Raw genomic sequence first — 22,444 nt, 5'->3', positions numbered from 1 at the left:
CTAGACAGGTACTGCCAATACACAAAAGATCTGACCCGGAATGGTTGAGCAAGCACTCAACAAAGAACAGAAGATTATGAGATTATGCATATTCCTTTACTTTAAATCTATAGCTATTTATATTTTGAAACGTCCTGCATATCTTATTTATTCTTTATGATGGCTTTTGTACAAACATTAGAATAAGGGCTATGAAAACGTCATTAAAACATGAGTAAGTCTAACCATCACCAAGGTCACTGAGAGCATGACTCTCAAGTATTCTGTGTTCTGCAGTCACCAGGACTCAGTTGAATTTAAGAGACCTGCTGACAGCCCTATGACCCTCTTAACTGATTTTATTTTTTTTTGCCTTGCAGGGACCCTATGCCAGGATGTGCAGCTACACCAACAGGAAAAGCGATCTTGTCAGCACAGCTTCTTCCGTTCAGAGAGCTATTTCAGCAACCTAAGAGAAGAAACATCTCGCCGACCTAAGTTCCTTCTTTGCTAGGGAAGTTTGCCATTACTGCTGTAACTCCCAGTAAGTCCCAGGAAAGACTCTGGATACAAAGGCGGTCCATATAACAGAGTTTAAATTTGAGGGAAAAGCAGAATTTTCCTAAGCTGCAAACCTATTTCAGTAAACCAAATCTGCCTGCTCCTTTTCAAATACCATTACATTTGACCATCTAGAAAAGACAGTGGGAGAAACTGCTATTCTTCAACAGAAACATTACAATACTCAGATTAACAATTCTTTAAAATGTAACAATGCATTTTAAAAATTATATTCTGTCATATCTCTAAGCCGGTTCCTAGAGGGCCACATCAACAGTTCTGTGGGACAATTCCTTAGTGATTTCTCAAGAATACCAGTGATAGTTTGTGCACTACATTCAAATGAGAGCAAAAAATATTTTAAGGAAATCCAAAGAAGTCTGAAAGTTGAATCAGTACATATGTAAGTATTTCTGTGGTTACAGACGAATGGTACAGCGCTTGCTTACTGCTAACACAACTTATTAGCTGAGACTTCACACCATATGAAAGCAGCCCAGCTGAAATCTGTGTAACGATATTTGCACAATGCTGCGCTTGAGCTAACAAGCCATGCTGGTTTTGAGCAGGCTCTGGACTTCAAGCAGGATTTTTCCGGAAGTTTCCAAATGCATGTATCACAAAAGAGTGGCAAATCCCAGCACAAAACTGATAGACAAGTTAGCTTATTTGAAATACTCAGAGAATTTTTATTTTTTTTTAAATTCAACATACTCTTCATTCACCAATAGGCAGATTTTGTTACTTAAGCACCAGCAGATCTGCTTTGTAGCAAACAGACTACTTCTTAGACAAAAGTTGAACAACCAAGTCCAGATGACCTGGTGCACATCTGCTCACGTGACTGCCACCGTCTGACCTTTGCCAATATACTTTCAAAGGAAAATTCTGTTCACACAGCCACAGTTTGATGTGGATGGAAATATTTTTACTCCGCAACATTGAAATCTGAGAAAAAGCATAACGACGTATCAGCAAACAATGAGAAAAACTTAATCATCATATGGAAAGTTTCCAATTACAACTTGATCTTAGCACTGCGTTTGTTGAAAATTAGTGGTATATGTAATCGCCTTGCACTTACCGCATTCAGCCATATAACTCTAAATGGCAACACACCTGGTGTGATAAGCTAGTATCTCCATCATTTCGGAAAATTCAGAAAGTTTTAATACTCAGCCAGATTCTTAGTTTTATAGCCCATCTGGATTTAGTCTACGCTATTTCTTCAGAACCGAGATTTTGTAAACAAAAACAAAACAAAAATGTTCAAAGGATAATTTTAACGATTTCGATATGCCTAATGAAAAGAATGCTGAGTTCAATCTAAATGTAGAAGTTTTTGACATCACAGCCACACCGGCCAGAGGCATTTAAAAAAAAAAAAAAAAAAAATCAATGTGTTACCAAAAATGTGAGCACTGACGTAATTTAGCTAAAAAGAAAACCTCAGGAACGGTGCATACTCGATTTTGCCCAGGTACCATAAAAAGCTACCCAGGGAAAATATTTTAACTTTCCGATCCAAGCTGTACCTTCATTACCGTGAATTCTTCTGTAAGAACACAACTATGTTGATCAAATCTTAAGTGCAAACTGGTCCTACACACTAGCTATAGACTATTAAGAGTGAACCTCAACCAGACTTCTGGATGCGTGTCTTTATACTGAGAAAACTACAAATGATGCCTAGGGAAAAAACAGCAAGTGAAGGGACAAGGCTTGTTATGTCAAAGGAGCAACTTTGACATCAAGATACGTTCCCAAACCCACTGATGGCATGTGTTGATATAAAAGTTGGTTTAATCACCGTGCCCCAGGACAAAAAGCTGAGGGAGTAGAAACGGTGGTAAATTTCTCTGGGGAGAGGGGCCAAACAAATGGGGTGTGCGTGGGGGGGGACACCAGAAACCTTTACTGTGTTTACATGCAAAAAAGGCAGAGAAAATTTTGACTGTCAGATAGGTGTATATTCTAGCATTCAGTTCTCAGCCTGCTACTGATAATTTTCAACTTAACATATGTTTTGATCTATATCTTGTTTCTCAGAATTGGATGAGAGCTGGATTGCTGGGAGCCAGGATACGCGCATTTACCACAGGACAGGTCACTTGCTAATGCTAGAATCTTTTTCCTATCCATTCTATGGTTATTTTTCCTTAACTGATAAATAGTTTAAATATAAGTTAAAGATGACTACAGCAGACACTTTTTCATATTTTATAAAACTCGAACAAGTTCTATAGTCAAGCATATTATGCCTGCACTGACTCCCAGTCAGTGTCAGTTATCAAACATCAGCATCTTTAATGGAAGGGGAACACCTACCAAGTCTAGTATTTTTAGCTCACCCTAGCACTCTTATGATCACACACTGGCTGTTTGGTAACGTGCTGGTTGTTTGTAGGTTAAATAGAAAAGTATTTAAAGTACATAGTACTACAGCAAAGTATTTAAAGAAAGAATATTTAAAGTACCAATAAGTTCAGCTGATGCCTGGAACTCCAAATTCCAAGCACAAAGCACAAGAATAGGTATGCACCTTTGAAATAAAGTAACAAAACTAATAAAAAATAAAAGTTGCTTACACTGCTGACTTGGATCAGAATCCGTGGTCATCTTCACATAGTTTGAGGGGAAGAGACCTGTCACACCACTGATTTCTCCTTGCCACCAGTCAGCATCATCTTTGCTCAGTACATTAATAAGCTGCCCTTTGGAGAAACTGAGCTCATCTTCATTGTTTGCCATATAATCATACATCGCTATCACTTGACACACTATGGCGAAAAAAACAGAAATAGCAAAATAGTGTCACACAAGTATTAAGACTGTTTTTTCAGTGTTTTACATAACCACAGGAAAGAAAGAACAATTTCACATACACTGTTACATAAGAAAAATGCCACATGATCTTATCTTGATGTGGAACTGTCCTCCCTTTTCTTTAACTTTTTTTTAAAATTGGGCCAGGCAATAATCTTTATTTCCACTTTATATATCTATGCACTTATATAGCAAATGGATTCAGTTAGTATAGCATCTATTGACCTTCTAAACATTTTAAAACATAATCAAGTATGCTTCTATTTCTTTTACTGGCTTGGAAAAGAAAGTGAGTTTGATTATCTTATGGCTGATCCTTGTGAGACAAACATGGCAAAGGAAGAGGAAATGCGCATGAGCTAATCGTGAGCTGCTAGCTTAGTCAAAGAGAAGTTGTGTCCAGTAATACCCAGGAAGCTGTTGTATTAGCAAATCATAGCTGTGGAGAACAGCACAATTTAAGCATGCAGAACCAAAAAGGCTCCTTTTCCGTGAAATAATCACATCTGTACCTGGCCATTCAAATGGAAAAACCTAGTGGAAATCTGCTGCTTAGTCTCCCTCCTTATAAGGAGCAGTGCATGTAATTCCAAGGTGTTTGTCAAAGATTGCTAGTTTCCTCTAAGATTTTTGCTGGCATTTGGAAACATGGAGTTTCCAAATGAGAAGAGTGTGGCTCTTCACTGCATTCAGGAAAATTAAAAAGCTCTTGCCATACAAGATGGACTGCTGATCCTCACGGATTTCTGGATAGAAGCATCTTTGTATGACTCAGACTTTCTGTTGTAAGGTATGTAGAAGATAGTATATGCTATGGAGGGACCCTATGAAGAACTGCTTTGATTAAGAAGTTGTGAGATTTTACCTTTCTTGGACCGAGATACAGGCTGAATGGACATGTCTGTCAAAGACCCAGATTCTGACTAGGACTTTACCTTCCACCGTGACACCACAATCAGATACGGCCATTAAACATAGTAGTACACTAGTTATGTAATTCAGACTAGTATCTGAACAATTGAAGCAGTTACATAAAATACTCCAAATGAAATTTAAAGTCATTTTTTTCACCTGAGGGAGCTGCAGATGTGGTTCTTTCACTGCTCGGACCCAGTAATTTCACATGGCTGGCAGGGAACCATCCTTTCTGTCTCTTTTTCCCTCTGGCCTGTAAATGTTTAAAATTGTTATTACACAATTAAGAAACCAAATAGTCTATAGACGGCAAAATAATGCAACAAATGTGTCACACAGTGTTGCCAACAAAAGACAAAAAGTCAGGCTTCCAAACACCAACTAAATTCTAAACATTTCTCAAAAGGAAAAAATCTAGCTAAAGGATAAAATAACTCAATTCAAATAAAGCTGCACCCTAATATGTTCTGGCAAATGTGTTCATCCAAAATTTTCAAGCGCAGCTAATTATTTCAGTGCACAATTTAATTGTAGGGCTGAAAATTCACTCTATGAACATTCCACTTATGCATCATATAAAGAGTCTCTAATGAGATACTCAGAACAGAGGTAACAATTACCATAAGCTACCTTTGAAAATCCTAAGTATTTGATATCACTTCCTACCTAGTACAGCATGTGAGAGTTTGAAAAGAATTTCCTCATTTTTTAGTCTTTGCTTTTTTAGTCACACAGGTAAAGACGATCTCTGCACACAGTGAAGAAACAAATATACTTCAGAGTACACAAAAAAGTCAGGATGTAAAAGCGAGCATAGATTTTTGAAAGCAGTAACTGCAGAGTGAGCTCTATTACAACAAAAAAAGAAATTCAAACTAGCAAGAATTGACAATTGTGTATCTTAGTTTCCCTTCCCCCAGTTTTTTTTTGGTTTTTTTTGATTCTTTGAAGCTTCTTCCTGAACCAGCACTGGGCCTACTTTTCTTAAAGTACAAAACTACTCATTGTTTCCTGTTTTGGTTTTTTTTTTTGCACATACTATGAATACATTTTCCACTGCTGTTAATTCACAGCAATTCAGTGCAGCAATTTCTCAACCTCCTCACTGTCATCTCCTGTATCTGTAAAGCAGGCTGGTTTTAAAAACATGCTGAATAGTTAGACCAGCCCTGTTTTAACTGTTGGAGAAGGAAGATAGGTGTTAACAAGAGCATTCACTCAAAACAGAGTGTGTGCGGCTGTAGAACACCTTGGGAAAGGCCAGCTAAGTTATATTAAGAGGACAGAACTTTTCTGTTGTGCTGCTCAATCCCAATATTGGAAATAGCATTTAGTATTGAAAGTAACATGTTTAAATTCAGGCTGGCACTGCAGCTAAAATTCAGCTAAAGAAAAGGGTAACAAAGAGACATTATAAGATCATGATTTAACTTTTTGCATTGGTTGCAAAGATGAAAGCTATTATGGCCAAGATCCAAAAGTCAAAATATCAACTATGATTTAAGAACGTCACGTAACAGTACCCTCAACCCTTGGGACTAGAATTCATCACTAGGTGGGGAAAGGAGAAAAGTGGGAACAGCAACCTTCACAATAAACTAGCTTCCAACTTCAACTTCCAAGAATTCCTGTTTTTTCATTAGAATAATTTTACAATTTCATGTTTTACCAATTAAATCCTAACCAATTTATTAACTGTCAACATCGCTCTTCCCCCTCCCATGCACATGTTCATTGACAGTTTTACTATTTTCTGGGACCAACACCCCCCCCCCCCCCCCCCCCAACAAACAAACAAACAAACCAAACAAAAACCCCCAGCAACCCAAAGTTTAATTAAAAACTTGTTTTTCCCAAATATGGTTTATACAAGATGAAAATAACTTTCTAGACAGCTTTTAGAATGCTATACTTAGTTGTTTTCTTGAATTAAACCCAAGATCACCTCCTTGCCGTTCATGAAGTCACAATTATTTCTCCTTCAATAATTACCTGCAACTCTCCTTGCCACCATCCACTAGCATTTTTCTTCAGAATAAGTATTAGCTGTCCTGGAGCAAGACTAAGCTGTTCAGATCCCGATGCAGCATAGGCAGTAGTAACCTGAGCAATTTCTGAAAAGATAATACATTAATTGCATTTGTTATTTTTTCATTACAGTAAGAGCTAGATCCACAGAAATATCCTGGTACATATCTTGCAGCTAAGCACGTTAGCCACCATTAACACTGCTATGAACCTAAATGCTCGTAGTCACTTAAGAAATAGTCCTAAATGTTAAAACGTTATCACACACTTACCAGGTTTCTTATTTATTGTTCCAGTTTTCCCAGCAATACTAGAAGCCTACAAAGACAAAACAATAATCTTTTAACGTGCAATAAAACCAGTAGAGTTTACACCAACTTTAAGCATGTGGACAGAAAAGCACGTGGAGATTTTAATTTTGAGCCTGTATTTACAAAATACTATCCAGTATGAAGAGACACAGTGTGACACTGTGGCTAGAGCACTGATTTAGCACTCAAGCTACTGAGGCTTTTCTTTTCTGTCAAGCACATTAACCCCTGCTTAAAATCACTACCTAAGAGCTAGATATCAATACCAGTAATACAATAAAATTGAGAGAAAGCATCACGCGTTCATTCTCAGAATACGAACTCACTTCTTGATCCTTTGGTTTGACATAATTGGAGGGGAAGATTCCAGTTCTGCCATCAATGCTCCCGGTCCACCATTCCCCTTCCTTCTGGGTCACTAGGATTTCCTCACCTTCCATGAAAGTCAAGTCACCAGGCTCAGAGCTTGAGTATGAATAGAGCGCAACATACTCTGTGCAAACAGCACATATAAAGAAGGAGACAGTAGTTTCAGATAGGAGGATAAAAGCACGTCAAATGCAAGTAAAGCTATCTTGGATATCAGCGTACATCAGTGTGTTCATAACATGGATCATGTCTTCACAAGTTTGTGAATCAACCTACCTACTTCCTTGATTGTAATCACATCTCGCCTCATGCTTACGACTCTGAATTACAGGTACACAACTTTGTACAGATAGGTGAATTTGGCACAGGGAGAGCTACTACCCATCATCCTGCGGATCAGCAGAGGCCTGTAGGCCACAGCTGGAAAACTCATCTCTTGCATTAAGTATTCCACCCTACCTCTATGTTTCACAGCAAGCATGTATATTCCACACCTAAACCTGATTAAAACCATTCTTATCTCACTAACACAGCAAAAATGAAAAAACACAAGTGGAATGAAAATATAATTGGGGAACCATGGATATACACTAGATTAAAAGGCTTAGAAAATGCTTCCCACAAATTTTTCTCCAGTAATATTTGTTTTCTCTACTCCCTACTGGTTAAAAGAGAATGATCCACACTCAGGAGACTAAAAATCCCTTCTCATGTCTCTACAGTACAGCATAAGACAGTAGAGAACAGCAGGAAGAGAACTCGGCTTATGGGTATGAGACATATTTAAGTTTTCAGAAATAAATTAATGCTCGAGCAAAGGTCTTAAAACCAAAACCAAAACCCAGGCCTATGCTCAACCTGAATTAGTTATAAGCTTTACTTAAGTTCCTGTTTTACAATTCTTGTAACAGTAGCTCAAGATTTGCACTGTATCTTCTGGACAAGCATTAAAAGGCCTGCTCAGAAACTCTTCACATATTTAAGTTTATTCACATGCCATTAAGCAGAAACAGACTGTATCATTAAGTAGCGTATTTCATGCTGTCTTACCCTCTCCTGCTGCATAAGACTGTGTATTAGGCTTTTTGTTTACAGCTGCATAAATAGCTTCTGGTCTGCAGAAAGAAAAAAAAGTTTGAGTAACTAAAAAGGCTGATCAAGAACAAATCTCTTTATTAGGATGAGACTAAGTTCACTTTGGTTATCTCAAAGTTGGTATTGCCTTTGAATTAATTGCAGAGAGTTCTCTGACTGTCAAACAGTGACAGATATTACTGATATCCAAGAGCACACCACTTCAAAAAAACCCAAAAGTGATGAAAGACGAGACGATATATTCGCAAATTATGCTATCCAAAAGAAGTACCAATTAAAGATTTTGTCTAAATTATCCCATTCTAGAGAATTTCTAAGAACTTTTATCATAACACATGAAAAGAACAATTCACACACAATGGTACAGCCCATCCCAGCGGAAACCAGACTTCGAATTATTACCTGAACAGCTGCATTGCAGCATTAGAATAATGATCTTTTCAAGTAAAGAAAAATACACTATTTCTGCAAGACGCGCTTTACGAGCTTACAATTCTTTGCAGGTCAATTAGAAATTGGCACCTTCAGAGGCAGAAAGCAACTACACTGCAAGAGAGCTGACTCCGTAATGAAGCAAAACAAAGTCTGGCACTCGATGAATAATCTAACACCACTGATTTTTCACAGCACTCAGCCTTGGAAAACTGTGTTTACACAGTAGTGAGCCCAACATTACTTGGCTTGCCAGAATGAAATAATAAAAGCTTAACATGGCACAGTGTAAATTGTAAACAGTATTTATATTCTGCACTTTAAAGCACTGTGAGAATTTTGTACTCTTAAAACCACCTTTTTTTGAAAACTGTTGAATAAAACAAAACCAAAAGTCATACTTACTCCTCTTTCTTGATTTCACTCCCAGGTAACAGCTTGACATAAGATTTTGGAAACCAACCCCTTCCTCCATGGACCTCTCCAAACCACCAGTTCTCCTGCTGCTCCAGGACAGTAATGATATCATTTTTTGAAAAATTCAAGTGGTTATCTTTTTTTGCAGTCCAAGAGCAAAGTGCTTGTGCTTTTAAGTTCTCGACAGGTTGCCCCTGTTAAGAGAGAAGTGGAGATGTTGGTTGACCACACTACCCCAAATTGGTGCAAGTGTTAAAAAAGAAACAACCAAACCAATAGCTATGTATCTTTTAATCGCAGTCTATGCAATTTCATTGCTAAGTGTTGGATGAATAATTTGATGTCTGGTCAACAACATTTTACATTGCTGTATACAACCTTTTGACTCAACCTGAGGAACAATCTCTCAACTCTGTTTCTTATTTGCTAGGAATATCTTGTGTCTAATTACAGGTGAAAATTATTATAGAATTATGAAACATACTGCATGAGTATTCTTGCTCACTGGTCCACGGAAATGCATGGAATTATGTCAGTGCATGCTAGTGGAGAATTCAGACTAGTTTCTTTATCCTCTAGACTGTTCAGTGCACCCAGTATTAGAAAAGCTGTGGTTTCGTTTGGATTGGGGGTTTTTGTTTGTTTGGGTTTTTTTTTAGTTTTGGGTTGTTTTTTTTTTTTTAATCAGTTTCATTAACATCAATCTAAAATACAGCAAGTTCTCCATACCTGTCCATGAATGGGCGAAACAGATCCAGGGGACACAGTGCGAGTAAAAGCTGATTTCTGTTGCCATGCTGTATTAACATTCAGGCTAGAAAAAGTTATGTTTTGGTAATCAGATTCTTCTGCGGATTTACTTGGTGAAAGTGGTCTGCAAATTGAATACAGACATATTTAACACATCACAATTTTTATTTCAAAAGTACCTCAGGCAGAATCACTTTTTTTTTTTTTTTTAACATATATAAAACAGATATTCTACACAATGTGAAGCAGACTACCAAATACTTACAATTTCCAAGCTAAGACTTTCAGGTAGGTTCTTCAATAAGTTTTCTGCATTTATATTTTAAAAACAAACACCGAATGACACTATACAGTACACTATGTGTTAGCTAAATTTAGAAAAAGCAATTTTAACACAAATGCAGCAAAAACTCACTCTGAAGCAGCTGAGGTAGTAGATAAAGATACTGTAGGAGGAAGTAAGGCCTTCTTAGGAGATAAAGATTTTTCTCCTTCTGGTATTTTTTCTACATAATTGCATGGAAACCAACCAAAATGTCCTTGAAAACTCCCATAAAGCCAACCAGGCTCTCCCACAGTTTTTTCATCAACCTATGGACACGAGAACAAATACAAAGAAAACACAATTAAGAGCGTGAAACAGACAGGGTATCCAGTGTGTCAGCACCTGCTGGCACTCTGAATTGAACAGTGTGAGGAGCACTCACACAAGGATCAGCATTTTCATTCTCTTCCCTTTCAGAATTGAGCTGATTTTGCCCTGTTCAAGAAACAGGGTAATGATGCAATTGCACTGTTTTTAGATACAGGTAGAGAAGGGCCTCAAAGACATTATACTCCTTCAAACAGGTCCCAAACATGCACATTGGGGGCTATGTACTATACCTGGAGCCATTCTGGCTTGCTAAAAATTATAGTGCATTGTGTTGTATTTTGCCGAATACAGAATACACAGCCAAGAAGCAACGGCTGGCGAGCCTAGCGGTGCGCAAAAACAACTGCTGCAGTTCTGCTTACAGATATAATTGTGTCATTTGACTGCATCCAAAACACATCCAAAAATTCTGTTATTTACTATACGATTAAGTATAGAATAGAATCATAGAATCGTTTAGGTTGGAAAAGACCTTTAAAATCATCAAGTCCACCCGTTAACCTAGCACTGCCAAGTCCACCACTAAACCATGTCCCTCAGCACCACATCTACACATCTTTTAAATACCTCCAGGGATGGTGACTCAACCACTTCCCTGGGCAGCCTGTTCCAATGCTTGACAACCCTTTCAGTGAAGAAATTTTTCCTAATATCCAATCTAAACCTCCCCTGGCGCAACTTGAGGCCATTTCCTCTCATCCTATCACTTGTTACTTGGGAAAGGAGACCAGCACCCAGCCAAGAGCATCCTTAAACATTCATAGCAATACAGAAGTCTCCATTATGCTGCAAATTAGTCAAAATTAGCAGCTCATCAAATACTATCAGCTAGTTAGCTTAGTTGAGGTTTGGGCTGTAAGAGAAGGAGGAGGTGGCAGCGGCTGTTAGCCTATTTCTAAAATAAGTTATTAGTACTTAAATGACACAATTATATCTGAGAAGGAAGCCGAAACAAAACCTACTTCTCTTGTTCCCTCTTCCATGCTTCATTGGTATGAAAATGCAAATAAATGATTTAACACTGTCAAAATGAAGGCTAATACTTAAGTGTTTTAATATTTCATATCACATTGCTTTATAAATTGTCCCTTATCACCTACCTATATCGCTTATAATCTGAGGAGGAACCATATGGACTTATGGTTAGATAAAGTATAATTAGATACATACATATTAATTGTATTACCACAGCTGTAAATCAGTTTTTACAAGTCCACCTGAATGCACATGCTGTAAAACACTTGTATGCTGACAAGTGATATAATTACATGAAATAACACAGATTTCAACTGAGAAGCCAGAAGACATTTCCAGTCTTATGGTCCTGCTGTAGTATTATAGATAGCATATTCAGCTGAATCCAGAAAAGTGCTACAAAGAAAGGACACAGAATAAACTACTACAGATATCTGCCTGAGGGAGCATTTACAAAGGACCAGCCAACAAGACGCAGAAGTCTATGCTAACAATACATTAGAAAACAGTATTCAGATTCAGAAGAACCTTTCACATCTACTTGTTAAATAACTCGTTTGTGTAATTTGAATTGCAATGGCATTAATAATTTTGTCATTTTATGTAGCCATTCATGTCTCTATTTTCTACACTCATATTTCGAGTAGACACTTAAAGGCCAACCTGTATATTTACAACGAACTGCAGCAACTACATCATTCCTGATTAAGTGATTTCAGAAAGTTTATGTTTAGGAGTTCACTATTGTTATTCTAAACAGATTCTCAACACCTCTAGGATGTGTAAGATCCAAAGAAACATTTTAGCTGAACTAATCCTAATTTCACCCATTAAAAAACAAACCAACCCAATCAAATTTTGAGTAAGTCTTAATATATATCAAAATAATGCTTTTGGCACTTAAGACCTTGGTGTATCTCAAGGCTGGGAAAGTGGGGTTGGGCTCTTACAAGTTAAATGTCAATGGCAGATCTTACCTGAATTACATCCCCAGTATTAAAGCTCATCTCATCGTGATTCCTTGCTTCAAATGGATATAAGGCTCTGTAATTTACCAAGGCAACTGAATTCCTAGGCTCTGAGACACTAACTGCATTGCCTGAAAGAATAAGAAAACTAGTTATCATTCTGATACAGCTGAAAGACATGCACTTAGTTGGGGCCCTACCATTCTAAGCAACAGGCCTGACTATAAGAAGAGAACTGTTCTTGCCCCAAAGACACTATGAAAGTACTGAAGGAGATAACTAGCTACAACAGGCTGATAGGATGCATACAATGCAAGAGGTTAACATGCTAATCACAGTAAACGTAACACAGGCAATAAAATGCATTGTCTTCTGAAGCAAAAAAATTACATCTTTACATTCTCATCTTTCCTTGTCAAACCGCTCTGGCTAAGCCAGTGCTTTAATATAGTGTCATTTCACACAATTACCATTTTCCAAGTTGAAAAGCTACCACTGCTACAACAGTAAGTGTTCAGCAGCAGTTGTGAAGGTTTTATTTAGAAACCTAAAATACCAGTATTTCTATTTTCTTTGCATCTATGTTCTCCAAGTCTGGGACTGATGTTGCTAACAGCGAATGTTTCACAAAGTATAGCTAAGGTGTGCAAATATCTTTCGGCACTGCTCTAATTTGGTTCTTGCTGAACTCAGTGATAAAAGTGGCTAATAAAAACTGACAAGAACTAATGAAGGATGGAACTAATCAAAACTGCCTTTAGCGAAAATATTGTTAAACCAGTATTTTTCAAAGTCCCACAACTAGAGTTAGGTTGACTTCAGTTCTTTGTTTTTTAATAAGAGGCATTGAGTAATGCAGAAATAAACTAGATTTCAATGTTAATAAATCACTCCGTTGAGCGTTACCTGCCCATCCCCTCCACATTAGCATTCTACTTTAATGACAGAAAGTGCAGGTCTTAGGAAAAATCTAAAATATTACTGTTTCCAGCATCTGTGATTTGTTGGCCATGATCACTGGAAGATTCGTCATCAGAGTCATAGGTGTTGAAAACTGATAGAAGTAACCTAAGTTAATAGGATGATTTATAACTAACTAAAGGCATGAAACATTGCTGCGTTTTTTTTTAAAATAATATTTTAGGCAATAAGCCTGCCATAGCGTCACATTAACAATAATACATTTAAAGAATGAAATAATGCTCAGGAAAATAAGAATCATTAAAACAAAAATCTAACAAAAGACTAAGATTACCTTCATTTTTCCAGGGTGGCTTAAGACTTTTACCCTCTGTTGGTTTCAACAGATCTGCAAACTTCTCATTTATGTTTAATTTAGAAGTGCGTTTCTCCACCTCTTGAGAGTTGGTCACTTCTTTTATCTTCTTTATTTCTTCGTTCTGTTTACGCCTCTCCTCAGCTTCTTTTGCAATTTGTTCTTGCTTTCTTTTATCTTCTTCCAGTTGCCTCTGCCTTTGTTGTTCTGTTTCTCTCAAGATCGTGGCTCGCATATTTTTCTCCTCCTCTGCATGAAGCTGTTGTTTATTTTCCCTTTCTCTCATCAGAGCAACCGCTTCTTCAGCTTTCAGCTTTTCTTGAACTTTTTCCTGCATTCGTTCTTCCTCCAATCGCTTCTTTTTCTCTTCTTCTTCCCTTCGGATGTTTTCCTGCCATCGGTTCTCCTTCTCCCGTTTTGCTTTTCTGAAAGAACATTCAGATAAAAATGAATGAGATCATGTTCACAGATTAATCAACTGCACTTTTAAGTAAAATTAAGTCTATGATATTGACTACTTTACTCTTTGGGCGATAAGCTCTTCCCCAGGAGACTGTGCTTTGTTTTAACATGAGTGCCACTATATTTCACGTATGAATAACAAAAGGATTAAAATTCTTGGTATAGAAACGCTGCCACATGGTTACTTGTTCAGTGCCTCCACAAGCAGTTCTGCTCACCTACATCCTGATGAGCAAGAAGTGATCTGTTAATTGAACAAAGGTGGTTTTAAGCTGTCCACCAAGGCAGTATCCAAATCTCACGATTGGAAACTAAGATTTCCAAACAGATTAGTAACAAAATTTCACTCTGGTACATACATAAAAATAGCCTTTGCATACTGATCTTTGCTGCTTTAACTTTTTGCCTTCAGCAGTTGTAATCTATTCAATATGCTTATCCCTGCCACACTCTTCAGCAGACAGAATCTGGAAATCTGACTGTATTCTCTGAAACTATTCAGATTTTATCCTGTGCCTTATCTCTCCAAAGAAGTTATTATCCAATTCAACACCCTTAAAAATCTTTGTATTTTAGCTGCTGAGACCTTTCTTCTGAAAAGAGTGGACCTAACCCTTTGGGCCACCTTCTGAAGAGGTTGCTGAGCAGGGACCATGCCTAGAGGAGACTGCTTCATCAAATCACTGTGGGAGGTCCACTCATCTGATGGTCATTTTATTGTGTTTTCAAGCACATGACAGGATCTAGTAGGAGCTGTGCAGTAATATTGTTGGTCTATCAGATAGCTATGTTCAACAGAAAAATTAACAGGACATCATTATACATGTGGCATATGGTTCTCTTAAAGGGACTGTCACCAATGTTGTGAAACTCCACCACACTGTTGTAGAAAAACGCTGTCATGAGTTAAAACCATGAATCACACATACTACAAGGTCACTAGCTCTGCTTCATTAAAAACAGTCAAAGCAAATATGAATCATTGAAAAAGAAAATCGTTCTCAAATTAAAAAGACAAAACACAGCAATTCTCTGAATGAGAAGTCAAAACTAGTACACCAAAGCAACTCCAGAGCTGAGGACTGCCCACTGAGAGCGCCCATCCACCCTCTCTCTGGCACTGTTTCGATCCAGGGCTACTAAGCACAAAATAGGCAGCTGACAGCAGAAGGTCTGGAGAGAGGAAAAAGGGTGGCTTAAGACAGCCATAATAAAACCCTAGAAAATATGGTTTCTTAATCAGTGAAACAAAAGAAAACAAAAGAAAACAAAACTCGTTGGGAACAAGACCACGAGAAACCAAGAGCTGAGAACAGTAAAAGTTTGAGTGCTTGATACAGGGCTGGGCTGAGCAAAACCAGGACCATGTAAGTGAAGGGATGATCCCCTCAGACATATATTCGAATTTTCTCATTGTCCTCCTAAAAAAGGAACCAAATTCAAAACTCAAAGCTTGCTCACTCACCCAGCTTCCAAGACTAACGTAGGAATTAAGCAGTCAATGCTTTTCCTATTGTCTTAAGTATCAATCTCACAACTGGCTGGATATACATGACCAAAAAATAGTACCTACTCAGTCAGAAGTGCTTTTAAGGAAACAGGTCAGATCTTTTGAAGGCCAGCAAAACAAGGCAGAAAATATAAGGAATTTTAAATGTGTGAGGATTATCTATTAAAGGAGCTAAAAAAATCTTATTAGCAGAAGTGACTACTTGGTTTATCTGAATTATAAGGTTGTTTTTTTTTAAAAAAAAGAAGATGAAAACAGATTGGAAAGAGGAAATTCAAACCATCTTATATCAGTAGTACTCCTTATAAAACGTTTTCTCTAAGGCAACTCACTGGGATGTATTTTTACTGATTAGACCTCCTGCTTATTACAGTCAGTGTCTTAAAGTCCCCACAGCATTCTTTTGCTTTAAAAACTGCAACGCTGATACATTCAGACATGGTACCTTGCAGCCTCATCTTCCAGTCGCTTTTTCTGTGCAAGTTCAGCTCTTCTTTTTTCTACCTCTCTTATTTTGTCCTGTTTGATCTTGTGGAGCTGCTCCAAGGCTAACTGCTGTGTACTGTAACTTTCTCTCAGGTCCTAATGAGGAAAGACAATGAAGTACACCAAAAGGAATAAAGTCAATCTCTCGAGAAAATCATCCAGGCATTTTAATGCTTTGTGAACCAACTTTTAATACAAATGGACAAAGTAATATTAAGTTATTAATAGTCCTTGGAGGTCACTGTAAAGAAATCAAACAAACAGAAGTATAAAAGTAGCTGGCAGGTTTGCAAAGCCTTTGACGTAACTTAGGCTTTCAAAGAGCCCTTCCAGTCATACACCTGCTGGAAATGGCAAATACAACAGAGGAGAAGGGAAGATATAAAACTGAGTGTTCAAACACAACATTATCTAAGGACGCAGAAAGCAATGAAGCATATTTTAAATAACTACAAGACACATTTGCCGAGGAGGCAGACTTCAACTGAAAGCCAACGCAATACCATAAACCTGAGAACGCATCCCTACAGTAGGGTGTTCGCCTTTCCGATACTGTCTGAATGATCAGTCCCATATTTAAATCAGAGAAACTTTATAAAAATATCCAGCAAGCTTACCACTGCAAGAAGCCATAGCCTAAAGACTAACTCAGACTGGAGTTTTCCTGTATTTGTAAACTTCACAATTTTACTCTCTTTCTTTCGAACACATCCACAATTCCTATTCCATCTCCCTCTGATAACAAACTTTTTCACAGCAGAAAATCAGCATGAATCTTTGGGATAATTAGATTTACAGAAGAGAAAAATCAACAATAGAATTACTTTAGATTGTGCTTCACCATGTTACAAAACATCTGTAAGAGACTACATTATTTTTTCTTAGGAATCCTATTGATACAGACTGAGCAATGCAACAGGTATACCCTGACTTTTCATATCTGATCTCATAAATGCAAATAAAGCAATTAAGAATGATCTATTCCCACTACAATACGCACCTCTACCAATAATCATGTTGCCTAAGAGATACTGTGCAATTTATATGAAAAGGGCAAGATAACAAGATTTCTGTGAAAGTCTCTGTAGCAACAAACTAAACCAAACAATTGACTACTATTTTTCCCCAAACATATTCAGCTGAGAATACTTTTTCTTCTCATTTTGCACAGAAATTGAGGATCACTATGGAAAAAAAATTGCATTATAAAAACTCTTGTATCTTTGATTTAAGGACAGAATAACCCTCACGCAAAATGGAAAGGTCAGTTAAGTAATTCTGAGAATAATTTGGGGGGCGGGGAGGATAAATTAAAAATAAATAAATTTAAAAAAAAATAAAATCAAAGTTCGATTTCTGACCCCAGCAGACAAAAGCAGTGTTGAGCAAAAACAACATGTAGGTTTTAGTACTGGGTTAATCTGGAGGCTTAATAGCGTTGTGTTTGCCATGTCATATGTCATATTCTGGGCATTGATGCTATTTCTAGACTCAAACTCGAACGAGAATTCATTAACCTGGCTCACAGCTTAAGATGTATGGATACAGGCATAGCGAGACAGGTAGAAAGCAACAGATGGAAAGGTGGGAGAAGACACTGTTTCCATCTAAGACAGTATTTTTGAGGTTGATGTTACTTTAAAAATAAAAATATCTGGGTAAAACAACAACTTAGTGAACATAGTCTGTTAATAAATAAAATGGGTATCAGTATTTTGCAGTTTGGCTTTCTAAGCAGGTAAAAAAATGTTCAGTCTTTAAGAGGACGTAAAAGCTAGCAGAAAGAAAAAGCCTATCGATTTTATTTTAGGAAAATTTATTTAATAGAAGTGGTACATCCAAACAGAAAGGGTAAGCAGAGAAAAATTGCGAAATAATTAAAAACCAAAAGAGCCAAAGATTAGAAAATAACCTTAAGTAAGAGGAAGAGGTTGTTGAGACAGCTTAGCAGAGACAAAAGGCACTGAAGAACAGAATCATCCATATTCTCACACTGTAAGATAAGGCAGATAAAAAGCCAATTAATCTTTGCACTGTATTTTGAAAACCATATTTTAGGGAAGACTAAATGGTAGATTCAGCCACTGAACACAGCAAGCCATGCAATAAACAAGTACTAAAAATGCATGTTATATGTAGCCATTTTTTAAAAAGAAAAGAAACTCCTTAAACGTTTACAAATTTTTCTTTGTGTTCTTTTTATTGGAGCGTGCAGAGCCCTCACACTGGCCCAGCATAAATCCATTACTTAAGAGTAAAGTTCACATCAGTGCCGTTAGGAGTAAGCTGGTAAATAAAGTTAAGTGGGGATGCATGCTACCCTGCCTGAGAGTTGCATACGTTTTCAGGCAAGTCAAGAGTTGCCTCTGAAACAAAAATGCCTTCACGGCCAGTGGTCAATATTTTTTAACTTCTACACAAATAAGTGGCCTATGCTTACTTTTAGGACAATACCTAAGTCTGCTACCAGATCTTGTACAGTGTCCTATGAAACCCTGTATTTCTTTCAATAAGTGTTCAGTTCACAATTCAAAAATAGTAGCCAATATAACCTCGGTACTGTAAGAACAGAATTTGCAAGGGCCTGAAAAACTTCAATTCTAAATCAAAATGAATTCTAGAAGGCAAAAGTTGAGAGTGAGCAACAGTTGATTCATGCAAAGCAGTGATTAGCAAGAGGTTCATATTTTAGTATATTAGCAATAGTTTTAAATGCATTTTTATTGCACTATTTACTCTGAGACTTTTGCTAGTTCTTATTTGACATTGAAAGTTGGGAAAAGCTTTTTGGGAACCTGGTAGAAGTGCCACCGATCTTTATGACTGGATGAAGAAATAAAGATACTGCTTACCAGTGTAAGACTAAGTATTTAGAGAACAGATGTACCTTAAGCTGACTGTTAAATACATCCATTTCAGCAAGTTTAGAAGCAGTTTCTTTCTCAAGGGCATCTAGTTGTTCCTTAAGTCTTTGGCATAATTCTTCCTTTTCTAGGGACTTTTTGTGCACTGAACTGATTCCTGTACCTGCATAAAGAAAGACAAGCAATTTTACAAGGATTTCTCTTTTCAATAATTATTTTATTATTTTCCTAATATACACACAGTCCTAACCTCTTTCCCTCATAAAAATTCCTTGATTTATCTTCTATTAGTATACAGCACAAAGTGGGCCCAACACCTAACTGAGACACACAGGCATTACATGTAATACATACAGAATAATTTCCAAGTTGTTTTTTTCATATCAGACCAATTCATAGCAAACTTCTCTAGATACAGACTTCTAGTGTGATTTGATGTAAAGACCAGTGTAAATTTTACATCAATGAACTCCCTTGAGTTTACACTACCAAAAAAAGACAAGGTGTAATAATACCTGTGGGCTGTATAGTCTGTACAAATAAAGTTTCAAGCAACATCTGTGCTTTCTTGCAAAAATGTGTTTGTTTGCCCCTTATTTAGAACATGAAGGAAATAATGAAATGCAGATGCAACAATGCTAAGATGGCACTAACTGAAAAGATATAAAAGTGAAGGTGTGATTAACACCTCTGTATCCTTCAGCCTTTTTTACAAGTGATGAAAAGCCGGCAAAGCAAACAGAAGAGAATTCATTTGCAGGCACTTACTCTGAGTGTTTTCAAGTTGAGCGTTTTTAATTCTTTCACTTAACAATTGCTTTTCAGGAACTAAATAGGTTAGTTTATTCTGATACTCCTGTAGGTATTGAAGAGAACATAAATGTTTAGTATTATTTATAAATCAGGAAGTAAAAACGGGTGAATTTTCAAACATAACTTCAACTCATGTTAATGAAATGTGGATGCAAGTTATCATTATGGGGTAGAGGGAAAAATGACTTCTATACCCTCAATATAAATACTATTACAATTGAATGCTTTTTGACCAAAAAACATTAACACAGCTGGAAAAAAAATTAACAGACATGCTAAAAGTGTAAATATCATCATGAGAACATTAAAGTTGACTGCCCTAAGCCTAACATAAAACAGTAACTTTCTGTGACACACAGGAACATGAAAAGAAGTTTCATGTTTGCTCCTGATGTGCAGAAGCATTACATAAAAATATAGTCGAGGATGATTTATGGTAGTCAACTGATTTGAAGTAACTCACATCTTGCTACTCAAAGAGAGAAAAAAAGAAAAAAGAGCAGCAAGATAATTCAGCCCAAAGACCAATTTGCTCTGCATACAGAAAAACATTCCTCATAAAGTTTGAGTCTGGAGCCATAAAAGAATTCATAATTACAGAGAATTCACTATTATTTGTTCACAAAATAACAGCTGAGGCTTTGACAACTGTCCTCATTCAACTATCAGCTTGTTGTAGTACACATTATAATTTCTTTAACACCACAAATAAAACTAAAAACCTCTGCAATGTTGACGGCCTTGCCAGTTTCCTCTCTCCACTATAATCAAACTGATTCACTGTTCCTCCCTATGGGGATGTATTATCAACAGCATTACAGAAACACAGAATAGGAAGTAAAGGAAAACTACAAGCTTAACAGAAAGTTACATACCTGAAGCTGTTGTTGTAGTTGCTTAACTTCCATGATTCCTTGGTCATATTTCTTATCTAAAGCCTCCAGCTCAGTTTTTCGAATTTGCTTTTTGCTTCGAATATCTTCCAATCTGCCTGAGATTTGCTGATGTTTGTCCGTCTAGAAAGAAATCGAAGACAAATTATACCATATACGGTAAAAAACACTTCTGCACTAAACCTGTGGGCAGTTTAGCTGATGTTCAATTCTTGAAAGCAACCCAAAATACCTGCTTTAGATTGCTCATTCAAAATAGACTGAAACTCCTAGTGGGCCTTTAATGTAGATTCTAAGATTTGCATACTTTAAAATACTGTATTTCAAGATATGTAGGGAAATTTCTCGTACCAGGGCTTCTAGTTCAAGATTAAGGCTCTTCTTTTTAGAAGTCAATTTGACAATTTCTTCTTGTTCCCTGTTACGTTGATTAAGAAGTTCTTGGCGACGAATTCTCTCCCATTCCAATCGTCGCTGGCGCTCAAGTTCTTGCTTTGCTGCCTGCAGAAAAGTTACGTTACCTTAAATTACAATGGAGATGCAGAACTCGGAGACCATGACTGAATATGATGTGCTCTATTTCTAAATAGCAGAACAGCAACACACCATACTGTCTTTTGTAAAGTGCTCTTATATACTTCAGAATGAAAGAATGGAGGAAATGATCCTATAACCATGCTCCTAATTCTGCATGAAGAAAAGCTACATAATTCAGAGAGGGTCTCTTTAGCTTAGAATACTGCCCATAAATGAGCACATTGACAGATATTACTCATAACCTCCTTTGAGTATTTCACAGAACTACATAAAATATGCAAGTCTTACGCATGCACTGAGACACCAATAGAAGCGCATTTGTCACAAGTTCAACTGTCAAAATATTATCAATTATGAATTCAGTACAATCTTGTTTGGTATACAAATTTTTGTATAAATTAAAGAAATCTGTCCAAGAAAATCTCATTTGTCCTATGAAGTATCTGAAAATCTTCAACCTATACTAACACTTGATTCACTGACAACAGACACAGTGTTTTCAGACAGAAACGATGTTCTCTCTCCAAGACAACCTGCCAATGGCCATGTGAGGAGACAGAACCAAAGCCAGCATTCAAATCCTGAATGCTCTGTCAAGTGGATACTTTATGCATGTATATATTCCTTAAAGCATTAAAAAATAATTTCAAGAAAACAACCTCCCGCCTTTCTATTTCTTTCCTCCTTTCTTCTTCCCTTTGTCTTTCCAACTCTCGTTGTCTCTCCAGCTGCCTTTCCATTTCGAGTTGTTTTTTCCGTTCCTGTTCCTGACGTTCTCTCTCTCTTCGCTCTTGTTCTTCTCTTTCTTTCTGAGCCTTACGTTCAGCCTCTCTCTGCTGCTGCTCCAACAGGACCTGACGGCGTTTTTCCAGCTCCATATTTCCTCTCTCATAGTTTGCTTTCCTTTTGTCCTCAAATGTCACTAAAATAAGGAAAGGTAGTTACTTCTGTCCTGTGCAAAACACTGCTCTCAAACAAGTACCTCCGTTATACCGCTAAAGATAGATACATTTTTTTTTGGCAGGCTCAGGTTGTTGGGTCATGGATGATATAAGCATCTTGCATTTGTTAAAGTATTATTTTTCTTTCCCAAAATACCTTTAAATTTTCCTAAGTCTATTCCAATTGCAAAATGATGTTGTAATTTAAAACTGACCACGAGAATAACTTGAATTGTAGAGAAAACAAAAGAACAGTTTTTATAAGCTAGGAGAAGACTATCTTCTGTTAAAAAGGTTTTCCACTGTGCAAGAAATATTAACACACAGAGAAGGAGCTTAGTTTTTAAGGGTGTTCCCTGTAAGAGCTCCTGGAGTTAAAAA

At 37.0% G+C, this 22,444-nt stretch overlaps 1 protein-coding gene across 6 annotated transcripts in view; it reads right to left on the bottom strand.

Annotated features, from left to right (window-relative positions):
• The window catches only part of ITSN2 (intersectin 2), a 90,238-nt gene that overhangs the window by 19,282 nt on the left and 48,512 nt on the right, over nt 1–22,444 (bottom strand). For 5 of the 6 annotated variants that reach the window (XM_072858395.1, XM_072858400.1, XM_072858397.1 and 2 more), the window contains 17 exons: nt 21,782–22,044; nt 20,937–21,086; nt 20,568–20,708; nt 19,648–19,735; nt 18,903–19,042; nt 15,975–16,111; nt 13,537–13,982; nt 12,291–12,412; nt 10,099–10,274; nt 9,663–9,807; nt 8,922–9,127; nt 8,040–8,104; nt 6,947–7,113; nt 6,582–6,627; nt 6,274–6,395; nt 4,438–4,534; nt 3,129–3,320 (listed from right to left, as the gene is read on the bottom strand). In XM_072858395.1, the coding sequence (XP_072714496.1) occupies nt 3,129–3,320; nt 4,438–4,534; nt 6,274–6,395; nt 6,582–6,627; nt 6,947–7,113; nt 8,040–8,104; nt 8,922–9,127; nt 9,663–9,807; nt 10,099–10,274; nt 12,291–12,412; nt 13,537–13,982; nt 15,975–16,111; nt 18,903–19,042; nt 19,648–19,735; nt 20,568–20,708; nt 20,937–21,086; nt 21,782–22,044 (2,703 nt within the window). Of the gene's footprint in view, nt 1–768; nt 1,489–3,128; nt 3,321–4,437; nt 4,535–6,273; nt 6,396–6,581; nt 6,628–6,946; nt 7,114–8,039; nt 8,105–8,921; nt 9,128–9,662; nt 9,808–10,098; nt 10,275–12,290; nt 12,413–13,536; nt 13,983–15,974; nt 16,112–18,902; nt 19,043–19,647; nt 19,736–20,567; nt 20,709–20,936; nt 21,087–21,781; nt 22,045–22,444 lie in introns of those variants that run through there. The other variant, XM_072858399.1, reaches the window with a different exon arrangement.

The sequence above is a fragment of the Ciconia boyciana genome, chromosome 3 (assembly GCF_034638445.1).
Source record: "Ciconia boyciana chromosome 3, ASM3463844v1, whole genome shotgun sequence".
In the NCBI taxonomy this organism is placed as follows: Eukaryota; Metazoa; Chordata; class Aves; order Ciconiiformes; family Ciconiidae; genus Ciconia; species Ciconia boyciana.
Note: the sequence above shows the minus strand (reverse complement) of the source record. Positions and strands in the feature narration are given on the sequence as shown.